At 43.6% G+C, this 13,132-nt stretch overlaps 1 protein-coding gene across 2 annotated transcripts in view; it reads right to left on the bottom strand.

Annotated features, from left to right (window-relative positions):
- Positions 1–12,133, bottom strand: part of LOC135539753 (calcium-dependent secretion activator 1-like) — a 141,054-nt gene extending 128,921 nt beyond the window's left edge. For both annotated transcript variants that reach the window (XM_064965844.1, XM_064965845.1), the window contains exon 1: positions 11,507–12,133. In XM_064965844.1, the coding sequence (XP_064821916.1) occupies positions 11,507–11,851 (345 nt within the window). In that variant the 5' untranslated portion in view covers positions 11,852–12,133. The remainder of the gene's footprint in view (positions 1–11,506) is intronic.
- Positions 12,134–13,132: the final 999 nt, after the last annotated feature.

Below are 13,132 nucleotides of genomic sequence, written 5' to 3'. Positions count from 1 at the left end.
GGTAGACGCTGCATATCCCAAGAGTCACGTGTATCCCCTATCGCAAGCGGAGACGGAGGCTATGGAGACATATGTCTCTGAATCCCTGCATCAGGGGTTCATTCAGCCATCAATTATAGTTACCCGCTACCTCTGATCAATACGGTTATTGAGTTAATACACGGGGCACGCTTTTTTGGATCTCAGGAGTGTGTACAATCTGGTGCGTATTCGGAAGGGTGATGAGTGGAAGACGGCATTTAGCACCACCTCAGGTCATTATGAGTACCTTTTCATGCCATGTGGGTTGATGAATGCTCCATCAGTTTTCCAATCATTTGTAGATGAGATCTTCAGGGAATTGCACGGGCAGGGTGTAGTGGTGTATATCGATGATATTCTGATATACTCTGCTACACGCGCCGAGCATGTGTCCCTGGTGCGCAGGGTGCTTGGTCGCCTGTTGGAGCATGATCTATATGTCAAGGCTGAGAAATGCTAGTTCTTCCAAAAATCCATCTCCTTCCTAGGGCATCGGATTTCCACTTCAGGAGTGGAGATGGAGAGCGACCGCATTACAGCCGTGCATAATTGGCCAACTCCAACCACGGTAAAGGAGGTGCAGCGTTTTTGGGGTTTTGCCAATTACTACCGGAGGTTTATCCGGGGTTTTGGTCAGGTGGCTGCTCCCATTACCTCACTGCTAAAGGGGGGCCCGGTGCACTTGCAGTGGTCGACTGAGGCGAACAGGGCTTTTGAGCACCTGAAGACTCTGTTTACCTCGGTGCCTGTGTTGGCTCATCCGGATCCCTCTTTGCCATTCATAGTGGAGGTGGACGCATCCGAAGCTGGGATAGGAGCAGTGCCCTCTCAGCGTTCGGGTACGCCACTGAAGCTTCGCCCCTGTGCCTTCTTTCAAAGAAGCTCAGCCCGGCGGAGCGAAACTATGATGTGGGGAACCGAGAGCTGTTAGCTGTCGTAGAAGCCTTGAAGGTGTGGAGGCATTGGCTTGAGGGGGCTAAACACCCTTTTCTCATCTGGACTGACAACCGCAATCTGGAGTACATCCGGCAGGCGAAGAGACCGAATCCTCGTCAGGCAAGGTGGGACATGTTTTTCACTCATTTTGTGTTTACTCTTTCTTACAGACCAGGCTCCCAGAACGTTAAGGCAGACGCATTGTCTCGGGTGTATGACACAGAGGAGCGATCCATGGATCCCACTCCCATACTCCCAGCTTCATGTCTGGTGGCGCCTGTAGTGTGGGAGCTGGACGCGGGCATTGAGCGGGCGTCACATGCAGAGCCCTCTCCCCCTGAGTGTCCAGCTGGTCGTCTGTACGTTCCGTCTGCTGTCCGCGACCGATTGATCTATTGGGCTCACACGTCACCCTCCTCTGGTCATCCTGGGATAGGTCGGACGATGCGCTGTCTTGATGGGAGGTACTGGTGGCCCACTTTAGCTAAGGACGTGAGGATTTATGTTTCCTCCTGCTCAGTGTGCGCCCAGTGCAAGGCTCCTAGACACCTGCCCAGAGGTAAGCTACAACCTCTACCCGTTCCTCAACGGCCGTGGTCGCACCTGTCGGTGGATTTTTTGACTGACCTTCCACCTTCACAGGGTTACATCACGATCCTGGTCGTTGTGGATCGGTTTTCGAAGTCCTGTCATCTCCTCCCTTTGCCCGGTCTCCCTACGGCCTTATAAACTGCAGATGCCCTGTTTACACACGTTTTCCGGCACTATGGGGTGCCTGAGGATATAGTGTCTGATCGGGGTCCCCAGTTCACATCAAGGGTCTGAAAGGCGTTCAAGGAGCGTCTGGGGATCTCGGTTAGTCTTACCTCACATTTTCACCCCGAGAGTAATGGGCAGGTGGTGAGAGTTAACCAGGATGTGGGTAGGTTTCTGCGGTCTTATTGCCAGGATCGGCCGGGGGAGTGGGCGAAGTTCGTGCCATGGGCAGAGATGGCTCAGAACTCGCTACGTCACTCCTCCACTAACCTTACCCTAATACACATTGAAACGGAGTATCAGCCAGTTCTGGCTCCTTGGCATCAGAGCCAGACCGAGGCTCCTGCGGTGGACAATTGGTTTAGAAAATTGGCGCAGACCGTCGCCGCAGTGAGGCCCCAGTGTTCGCACCAGGGGACAGGGTCTGGCTCTCGACCCGAAACCTGCCCCCCCGCCTGCTCTGCCGGAAGCTGGGTCCACGGTTTGTGGGGCCGTTTAAAGTCCTGAGGAGAGTGAATGAGGTATGTTATAGGTTACAACTGCCCACTAATTACCGTATTAACCCCTCGTTCCATGTGTCTCTCCTCAGGCCGGTGGTGGCTGGCCCGCTCCAGGAGGCTGAAGTGCGTGATGTTCCTCCACCTCCTCTAGACATCGATGGGGTCCCGGCGTACTCTGTTCGATCCATTTTGGATTCGAGACGTCGGGCGATGGGCCTTCAGTACCTTGTGGACTGGGAGGGTTACGGGCCGGAGGAGAGATGCTGGGTTCCGGTGGAGGACGTGTTAGATCCTTCCATGTTATCAGAATTCCACCATCTCCATCCAGATCGCCCTGCACCTCACCCTCCGGGTCGTCCCCGAGGGGGGGGGGGGGTGTACTGTCACAACTTCTGCCGAAGTCGTTGCCTCTCCTTGTTCGGGCGGTGCTCGGCGTTCGATGTCACCGGTATTCTAGCCATCATCGATCCATTTTTCATTTTCCATTGATTTTGTCTTGTCTTCCCACACACCTGTTTTCAATCCCATCCATTACCTGTTGTGTATTTAACCCTCTGTTTCCCCTCATGTCTTTGTCAGAGATTGTTATTTGTCAGTGTAGTGTTTTTTGTATAGGTGCGCGTCGGGTCTTCGTACCCATATTTGTTTATATTCATTTTTCTTATTAGTGTTATGGAGCATGTTACTTGGACATTTATTAAAAGACTCAATTTTTCACTCCGTTTGACTCTCCTGCGCCTGACATCCCTGCCACCTATACACATATTTCTGACAGCGGGATTTGTTATTGACGCCTGTTTATTTCGTGGTTCCAGTATTTTTCCAGCACCATAGTATTGTGTTTGTACTGGTGTTTTGTTGAATTAAATACCTTGTCCACACATCTCAGCTCTCCTGCGCCTGACTCCTTTCACCAGTTACCCACAGCCGAGACAGCGTCGTCCATGTTTGGCCGGGGTAGGCCGTCATTTTAAATAAGATTTTGTTCTTAACTATCTTGCCTAGTTAAATAAATAAAATAACAATTATATGAGCTGTTTTGCCATAATATGGACGTGGTCTTTTACCAAATACGGCTGTCTTCTGTAATCCAACCCTACCTTGTCACAACACAACTGATAGGCTCAAACACATTAAGAAGGAAAGAAATTCCACAAATTAACTTTTAACAATCTACACCTGTTAATTGAAATGCATTCCAGGTGACTACCTCATGAAGCTGTTTGAGAGAATGACAAGAGTGTGAAAAACTGTCATTAAGGCTAATCGTGGCTACTTGAAGAATCTCAATATAAATTAATTTTGATTTTTTTTAACACTTTTTTCGTTACTACATGATTCCATATGTGTTATTTCGTAGTTTTAATGCCTTCACTATTATTCTACAATATAGAAAATAGTAAAAATAAAGAAAAACCCTGAAATTAGTTGGAGTGTCCAAACTTTTGACTGGTACTGTATATACATATATATATATTATTGTTTTGCTGCCGACAGAGTTCCAAGACAATGACTAGTTACTAAAAACAATGACTTGAGTACATGTAAAGTGTTACTTATAGCGTGTCACTACCCACGTCTGCATTGAAATAATGTAACGTATGAATAATGTACATATATGCATACACACGGACTCAAACATGTTTGGTTTTTAACAGAACACCCATTGACAGCAAAGCAGCACTGTTTACAGTATGCCACCTTTCCCTTTAGCTGAGAGAGAGAATAAGAGCTTTCAGACTGAATAAATTATTTTTCACATGCCTCAAAAGGAAGCGACAGTCAGTAATTGCCCCATTATGTTGTGTCTTTCACAGGGTCACTGTGCTGCACTTCAAGAAGCAACAGCCCGGGACATTTGCATCTGCCTTTGCTGCCTCCTCTGTCTGTCTGTCTGTCTGTCTGTCTGTCTGTCTGTCTGTCTGTCTGTCTGTCTGTCTGTCTGTCTGTCTGTCTGTCTGTCTGTCTGTCTGTCTGTCTATCTGTCTGTCTGTCTGTCTGTCTGTCTGTCTGTCTGTCTGTCTGTCTGTCTGTAACCAGGCCTCTTTCACACTGATAGCCCCAGTGAACAGTTCTGTTAGTGTGCCAGCCACAAGTCCTAATAACGGATTATGATGCTGCAGCCTAGCTGCTCCTCTCGTTCGCCAGGCAGCTACACAGGGGGACTTTCAAGTCCTTTCATTACCCAAATGCTTTCATCCTATTCCTGTGACTAATGTGGAACTATAGGAAATAGCTATAGGCTGTATATTATTTTTGTATATATCCACCATCGGGCAAATGTGAAAAGTGGTGAGCCATTGGTTTGATTATCAATGTGCTTCCAAAGGGAAATGATATGTAACGATAAATGTAAGTCTGGATTCATGAGAAAGGGTAATGACTACACGACAGTTCGTTTTTTAAGAATTAATCCTGTGTAAATGGATAACGACTACAATTATGAATACAATAACAAATGTTTTTTTAAATAACATTACAGCTTTAAATGTCTTTATTCAGTGATCAATGTTTTTCTTTCTTTAAAAGGAAATATATGAAACAAGGGGTACTGGAGAATTACTCCTTTACTACTACAGAAATGCACGTTGCAGAAAATCACAAATACTCATATACTGTATTTCTTGTCTCAAATTCCTTTATATCAGTGAGCTTTCAGTGAGGTTTCAATCTGGAGCCATAGAAGAGACTATCTTTTATTAAGTCTGACGCCAAACTCAGTCACAAGAATAGATCAGTGAAGTTCAGAGCAATGATTTCATCTTTTAACTAATGGTCTCAATTGGTTGTGACATTTATGACTCATGGTGCTGAGAAGACTGAGTCAGAGGCCGTGTCCCAAATGGAAGTCTATTCTCTATATAGTGCACTAGGGTCCATTAGGGCTTTGGTCAAAAGTAGTGGACTATATAAGGAGTACGGTGCCATTTGTAATGCAGCCATGGTTCCACTGTGTGGTTCCTCTGTGGGGCTCAAAGAGTAGGTAGGCAATATGGTAATGGCTGGTAAATGTGTCTGTCTGGCTTATCAGTTCCCTATCTAGAAGTTGAGACTTAGCATTAATGACTTACAGTAATATCTGACTTCAACCTTTATTTCAATCTAAACCCCTCTGCTCAGTGTCCAGTGGATTTGGTAACTCTATATCATCATATAGACATGGTTGGCTACAGTTCTCGACTTGGCAGAAGCTCACCGGAGCTGAGTACCGGTACCTCAAATGTTCTACTGCTTGAGCTCCTTTTCCTCTTATAGAATATAAGATAAAAAGTATTGTGAAGCTCCTGCACCTAAATGTAAATAGTATTGGAACCTAATATGAATACCAGCCCCTATTTCAGTCCAAGTCCAGCACTGCTTGTCTATACCGTTCATGACCCCCCAGAAAATATACAACTGCATGCATTTCATGCATACAGGGGAATGTATAGTATATTGAGCTGGAAACTAGTCATATCAACAGGCCTCAGAATTGCTTGCATTCCATTATCAAAGGCAGCGTCTCTAGTAAAGGATACCAGATAACTGTATTTGGCTTCCATTCAATCTATGTATAATCCACTCCATAGTGGCACGTCCACGTTAGTTCCTTTTTTATGTCTCTATTTTAGGTTGGTCAGGGCGTGAGTTGGGGTGGGCATTCTATGTTTTGTGTTCTATGTTTTCTATCTCTATGTGTTTGGCCTGGTATGGTTCCCAATCAGAGGCAGCTGGCAATCGTTGTCTCTGATTGAGAGCCATACTTAGGTAGCCTGTTTTCCCATTTTGAGTTGTGGATGATTATTTTCTGTTTAGTGTTTTGTGTGACTACCTGACAGAACTGTTGCGTTTTGTTCTACTTTTGTTTTTGTTTCAGTGTTCCGGTTATAATAAACAACATGGACACTTACCACGCTGCGCATTGGTCCGATATTTCCTACTCCTCCTCAGAAGACGAGGAGAATCGTTACACATAGGCACTGTGGTGGCTCCCATTTAATCTATACATACATTCAATAGGATTGACATACCTATAGATACAGTTTATACATTCATATACACCACTGTTGCTAGTAGGGATGGGGATAAAAGACAGTGGTGGCTGGTGGCTCTTTGAATTCGGGGACGGGCTCATAGTAATGGATTGGAATTCATGGAATTGTATCAAACACAGCAAGCACATTTCCATGTGTTTGACGTGATTCCATTCCATTTACTCCATTCTGACAACTATTATGAGCCGTCCACCCCTCACCAGCCACAGGTTGGCATTTAGTGGGTTGACTCATGTACTGGGAGCAGCTCTGAAGGGTAGTCACTAGCTGTCACAGCCACAAATTCATAAAATCAGATTTTAAACCTAACCCTTAACCCTAACCTTAACCACACTGCTAACAATCTGCCTATAACCCTAACATTAAATTAAGACCAAGAATCTCATTTTTGTTTTCATACATTTTTACAATATACTGCCAATTTTGACTTTGCAGCTGGCCCATCTAGTGGAAATTGCTCTGCTCTGCCTCCAGGACAAGAATCATCCCAATAAACGTCAACCTGCTTACCAGCCTCCTCTAATAGGAGATAATAATATGTAAATATGCTAAATGCACTTTATCCCATCATTGCGTACAATGCAGTGCAGTGCTGACTTACTCCCATGAGTCATCACAGATATGAAGAAGCTTTTGTCTGGCATTGAGTGAACAGGAATTAACTGAGGCTTCATCCCAAATTGCATCCTATTCCCTTTATAGTGCACTACTTGTCACCAGGCCCCATAGGGCTCTGGTCAAAAGTAGTAGCGTACGGAATAGTGTGCCATTTGGGACATACCCTGTATGTGTGCTGTGCCTCATTGAAGAACAGACAGATATTTATGAGACCTGAACAACTTTGACATTTTCCTCTTGTGGTGCAATGTCTCTGACATGACAGGAAGTACTGTAGATATTATTTTTGGAAAATGATGAATATAGGCTAGTGAAATGAATTTAAGACTGGTGTAATATTGAATTTTCTCCTATGGTATAGAGGGGTTGTTGCAACATTGAGTCAAAATAAGAAACATAGACCTACAGTGCCTTCAGAAATTATTCATACCCCTTGACTTATTCCACATTTTGTTGTGTTACAATCTGAATTGTAGTTTGTTTGCCTAAGCATGACCATCATCCATATACCACATTTTTACCAAACATGTTTTTTTTTGTGTTAGCAATTGGACATTGTTCTTAGGGGGGGGGCTAGTTACCCCAAGTTACCCTATACGTTTCGTGAGATAATCTTAATCAGCTAACCTCACTTTTGGTGAATATTTTGAAGCATTCATGTTATCAAAACAAGTACATAAAGCATATACAGATTTCATAATTCATAAAGGTGATGTTAACTGACTAATATTATCTCATAGAAAAAAAACATAAAAGATATCCTAAGCCTGTATTAACCTCAGGCCTTATTTTTGGCGTATATCCCAAAATCACATTCTTTCCCCATTAATTTCCAAAACTGGAATGGCGAATGAACCCGAAGTAGAATATGCTAACTCATTTCTGTTTTTCAGGACTACAAGCTGGCGAGTTCTATTGGTGTGGGTTTGTGCACTAGGTCAGTAGAGGTAATAAGATAATATAATGATAATACCACAGGCTAATTGCACTAATTACATTTTGGATTTTGGGCATTATTTGGAAAATCGTCATTTAGGTACCGCTGTCTTGCATTGCAGTTACCCCGGGAGGCTAGTTACCCAACGTTACCCTATGATCTCCTAAACCTGTGTTTACCACAAACCTTATTTTCAACGCTTATCCAAAAACCCTACAAAAAACGATGAAATTCCCCACGGGCTTAGGCCTAGTAGCCATGCCTCATGGTGGAGTTAGCCTCCGTTAGTGCTTACAAAAGGACGCCGTTATGAAAATTTGAGCTAATCGCCATGGGTCAATACTTTTGCTTTTGATCATAGGAACCATTGATCGATACCCACTCATCCACAACATGCATCAACAACTTAAATACAATGGGAACTATTACATGTAGCCATGTACAGTGCATTCAGAAAGTACTCAGACCACTGGACTTTTTACACATTTTGTTATGTTACGGCCTTATTCTAAAATATATAGTTTTTTTAAGTATCCTCATCAGTCTACACACAATAGCCCATAATGACAAAGTGAAAACAGATTTTCTTTTAGAAATGTTTGCAAATTTATAAAACATTAAAAGCAGAAATACCTTATTTACATAAGTATTCAGACCCTTTGCTGTGAGACTCAAAATTGAGCTCATGTGCATCACGTTTCCATAGATCATCCTTGAGATGTTTCTACAACTTGATTGGAGTCCACCTGTGGTCAATTCAGTCTATATAAGGTCCCACAGTTGACAGTGCATGTCAGAGCAAAAACCAAGCCATGAGCTCAAAGGAATTGTCCGTAGAGCTCCAAGACAGGATTTTGTCGAGGCACAGATCTGGGGAAGCATTGAAGGTCCCCAATAACACAGTGGCTTCCATCTGACAGAGGTCACTCTGACAGAGGTCCAGAATTCCTCTGTGGAGATGGGAGAACCTTCCAAAAGGACAACCATCTCTGCATCACTTCACCAATCAGACCTTTATGGTAGAGTGGCAAATGGAAGCCACTCTTCAGAAAAAGCACATGACAGCACACTTGGAGTTTGCCAAAGGGCACCTAAAGGACTCTCAGACCATGAGAAACAAGATTCTCTGGTCTGATGAAACCAAGATTGAACTTTTTGGCCTGAATGCCAAGCGTCACGTCTGGAGGAAACCTGTCACCATCCCTACAGTGAATCATAGTGGTGGCAGAATCATGCTGTGGGGAGGTTTTTCAGCAGCAGGGAATGGGAATATAGTCAAGTTTGAGGGAAAGATGAACAGAGCAAAGTACAGTGAGATCCTTGATGAAAACCTGCTCCAGAGTACTCAGGATCTCAGACTTGTGCGAAGGTTCACCTTCCAACAGGACAATGACTCTAAGCACACAGTCAAGACAACACAGGAGTGGCTTCAGGACAAGTCTCTGAATGTTCTTGAGCAGCCCAGCCAAAGCCCAGACTTGAACTCTATCGAACATCTCTGCAGGGACCTGAAAATAGCTGTGCAGCAACGCTCCCCATCTAACCTGACAGAGAATGAGAGGATCTGCAGAGAGAAATGGGAGAAACTCCCCAAATACATGTGTGCCAAGCTTGTAGCATTATACCCAAGAAGACTGGAGGCTGTAATCGCTGCCAAAAGTGCTTCAACAAATTACTGAGTAAAGGGTCTGAATACTTATGTAAATGTGATATTTCTGATTTTCTTTTAAATAAATTTGCAAACATTTCTAAAAAACAGTTTTTGCTTGGTCATTGTGGGGTTGATGTAGATTGATGAGGGGAAAAAACGATTGAATCAATTTCAGAATAAGGCTTTAACGTAACAAAATGTAGAAAAAGTCATGGGGTCTGAATACTTTCCGAATGCGCTGTAATATTGAAGAAACCGTTATTCCGTTAACCATTCTATATTTTTCCTGTTTTCTTGTGGACATGTTGCGTCGATTGGGCAGCATCCCATGACCGTTGATAAGTGTCCACGACAGACACCAGTACAATATGTTCTCAAAATCTGCCATTTCTAGCCTACACGGTAGCTTACACCGTAACAGAAAACAATAAATGATACAGTAATTTGAGGTATTATCAACAGTAAAATACTCTGAAATGTTTTACAGCAGCATGCTATAAATTATGCTGCATTGTGGGAAAATGTTGTGGGCGGTGCAAATAATTGCTGCATTTCAAATGGTACTGTAATTCCACACCAAAAAAGCAACAAAAAATAACTTTGACCACCAGTGGTTGCATGGTATTGCTGTTTCTGTCTCATTAACATATTTTGAGGTGTATCTTATGAGAGGCTATATTTGTTGAACCCATGAGTAAGAATGCTGTACCAATTTAACTAATGTGGTGATACCATCAACTACAGGGTTGGAGAGGCAGCAAGCCTTAAACATTTTTGCCATATCCTTTTGGTCTGTTTTGCCCAGTAGTTGCTTCCAGTTTAGAAGCCTTTATTAAGACTTATAGAAGTGCAAGTGATATAAATAATAAATGTGTATTAATATACTGTAATATGTACCATTTCACCTAGCAGCCAACCCTATAATTACAGTAAAATGCTGATGAAATACAGACCCCTCCCCTGAATGCATTTCATTCAATCATGCAATGATTCATTCATTCATTTCGATTACAGTAGCATTTACATATTTTTACAGTATAATGCAGTCAATTTTACATTATTGTACTGTGTCATTATATAGTATATAGTATATTAGGTGTACTGTAATATGAAATACAGAATTGTACTTGCCACGGAGCTGCCTGTAAACTACTGTCAAATTCACAGTAGGGTATAGGAACAGTTTATAATTTTTTTAAATAAACATGGGGTATATATTTAAGGCTGAATGTATTCACCAAACGGCGAGAAATAAACCAGTAGATAGGTCACGTATTGTGGACACGTGACCAAATCAAATATTATCAGAAACGGATTAAATAATTACATTTCTATGAAGAAAAAGGTATTAGCCCTATGCTACAGGCTGCCTGTATTATCCCCGCTAAACAGAAAATATGCAGGCCTCCCGAATGTTTTCAATGTTGTCCGGACCTTTAGGGCAAGTCACCTTGGGAAAATGAATGAACTGTGCAAGTGACGGCGCAAAAAGGCTACAATTTCATCCAACAACAGGAGTAGCACACACAGCTCAAGACCGCGAATGAAAACTAGTCACATGACTGTGGTGATGCGTAGAACTGCAATGACACTTATTTATTGAGGTTATATTCAAAATATTCCCTTCCGCAATAGAAGTGTATAAATGACACCGTGCATGGTTTGGATGATGTGCAAGGCCCTGCAGTTGATGACTGTATGTAGAAACGAATGTTTTATCTAACAGCCATCTGCATGGCTCTGCAGTGCTGATGGTTCAATACGAACCCACATCATAACTGTCATTAGCCTATGCATGACTGATTTCAGCTACATTCTACATTCATGTAAACAGTGTATGAAGGAGAAGGTCAATGTATAGCTATTGCTGTGATATGATGGTAGGCTATTTAGTGTGAGTTTCTGGGATAGTATGGGCTTATTTTTTTGACGTAGCCTTTATCAGGCCTTTTTTTAGGTCCTGTAAGAGAGCATCTAGCTAATCATTGATGTGAAAAGTAGTCTATTCGTTTACACGTGATGATTTACGTCCATTCCACCGTGGGTGGCTTACCTTCTGTTGTCGTCTCGCCATATCGGTGGGCTGTTTTGCATTGAAAGGGTATGCAATGCACCGCATCACAAATACATATAGTTGCAACTTCTTTTTGCGCTCCTCTTCTTCCTTCTGCAAATTCGCCTCCTCTACCTTCTCCTGCTCGCTGGCAGCTGACGGGCTCGGGCTGGTCGGGCGAGCGCTACTGCGGCTGCTGCTGGGCGCCAGACCGCCGGAGCTCTCGCTGGTCCGGCTTGGAGAGATGCGGGCTCCGCTCTGGGGTGCCGATGCCTCCTTGTGATGGTGTTCCTCCTCCACCATCCCACCATCCGATTCCTCCTCACTGGATGACGGATCCAACATTTTGCTGCCTTACAGAGGATGTCGCCTTGCAGAACTCCTATTCTCAATATTTGTGAATTTGATAAGAATTCGGATTGTATCCTAAACTGAATTTAAACCTGTATCTGCTTTAGAATTTAATATAATCCTCGAATCGAAAGAAAACGGAATCTGTTGAGCCTTTTCTGAAGGATGCCAGAAAATACTACTTATGCATGGAGAGAGCTGAGATGCTGCACGCGCACAGACACAGCACATCAATCTCCGCCTGCACCACAGACGCGGATGTGCGAGAAGGAGGGAGGGAGGGGGGCGCCTATGAGTGAAAGCAGCGGATGTGTGAGGAGGGGGGAGGGGGCGGCTATGAGTGAAAGCAGCGGATATGCTAGAAAGAGGGAGGGGGGGGGCTCCTATGAGTGAAAGCAGCTCCTTCAATGAAAAGCGCGAGCGATGGCCTCTTCCTGTCAGCAGAGCTCTAGAACAGGCGCAGGCGCAAGAAGAGGAACTGGCCATGGTGCTGAATCTGTTCGCTGGCGACTGCCTTCGCTCGGTAGAGTAATTGTATATATTTATTTTTTATTTAATATTTTATTTAAATAGGCAAGTCAGTTAAGAACAAATTCGTATTTACAATGACGGCCTACACCAGCCAAACCCAGACGACGCTGGGCCAATTGTGCGCCGCCCTACTGGACTCCTAATCACGTCCGGTTGTGATACAGCCTGGCTAAAGCAAGGGTTACTTACACCCGTTGACTTTGAACGAATGTCGATTATTGACCACTGTATTGGTTGATGTTTTGTTACAGTGTACTGTGTCCACTGTACCAATCACAGGAGGCCTACATTTTTTCAGATCTCTATTTCAAATAAATTTACGTGAATTCACAATTCAATTCAGTTGGGGTATAAGGTACATGTAAATACACTCCCCTATATGTATTTGTTTGGACAGTGAAGCTAACATGCTGACCACACCGCTGGCCTCACATGCATGAGAATTGCAAAATATATGTACACATACACATGTAATTCAATCATTGCATCCGCACTGCTGGCACGTGTCAACAAACATCTGCATAGCCAGAAGCTAAAATAGAACTTGGTTCCACTTGTGACGCTGGACACGCTGCAAGTCCCGCCTCGCCCATCTCCTCATTGGTTTTTAGGAGCACAGTTCATTGAAAGATGAACTGAGGTCCCAGATTCAGTCCAGCTAGTGATGGTAATGCACCTTAAAGTTGGTTGCCAACCTACCATATGAAGTCCAAAGAAGAAGAAGCCTGACGGAAGAGATTACGA

This window comes from Oncorhynchus masou, chromosome 5 (assembly GCF_036934945.1).
Source record: "Oncorhynchus masou masou isolate Uvic2021 chromosome 5, UVic_Omas_1.1, whole genome shotgun sequence".
Taxonomy (NCBI): Eukaryota; Metazoa; Chordata; class Actinopteri; order Salmoniformes; family Salmonidae; genus Oncorhynchus; species Oncorhynchus masou.
The sequence above is the reverse complement of the archived record's forward strand: the minus strand, read 5'-3'. Positions and strand labels throughout refer to the sequence as shown.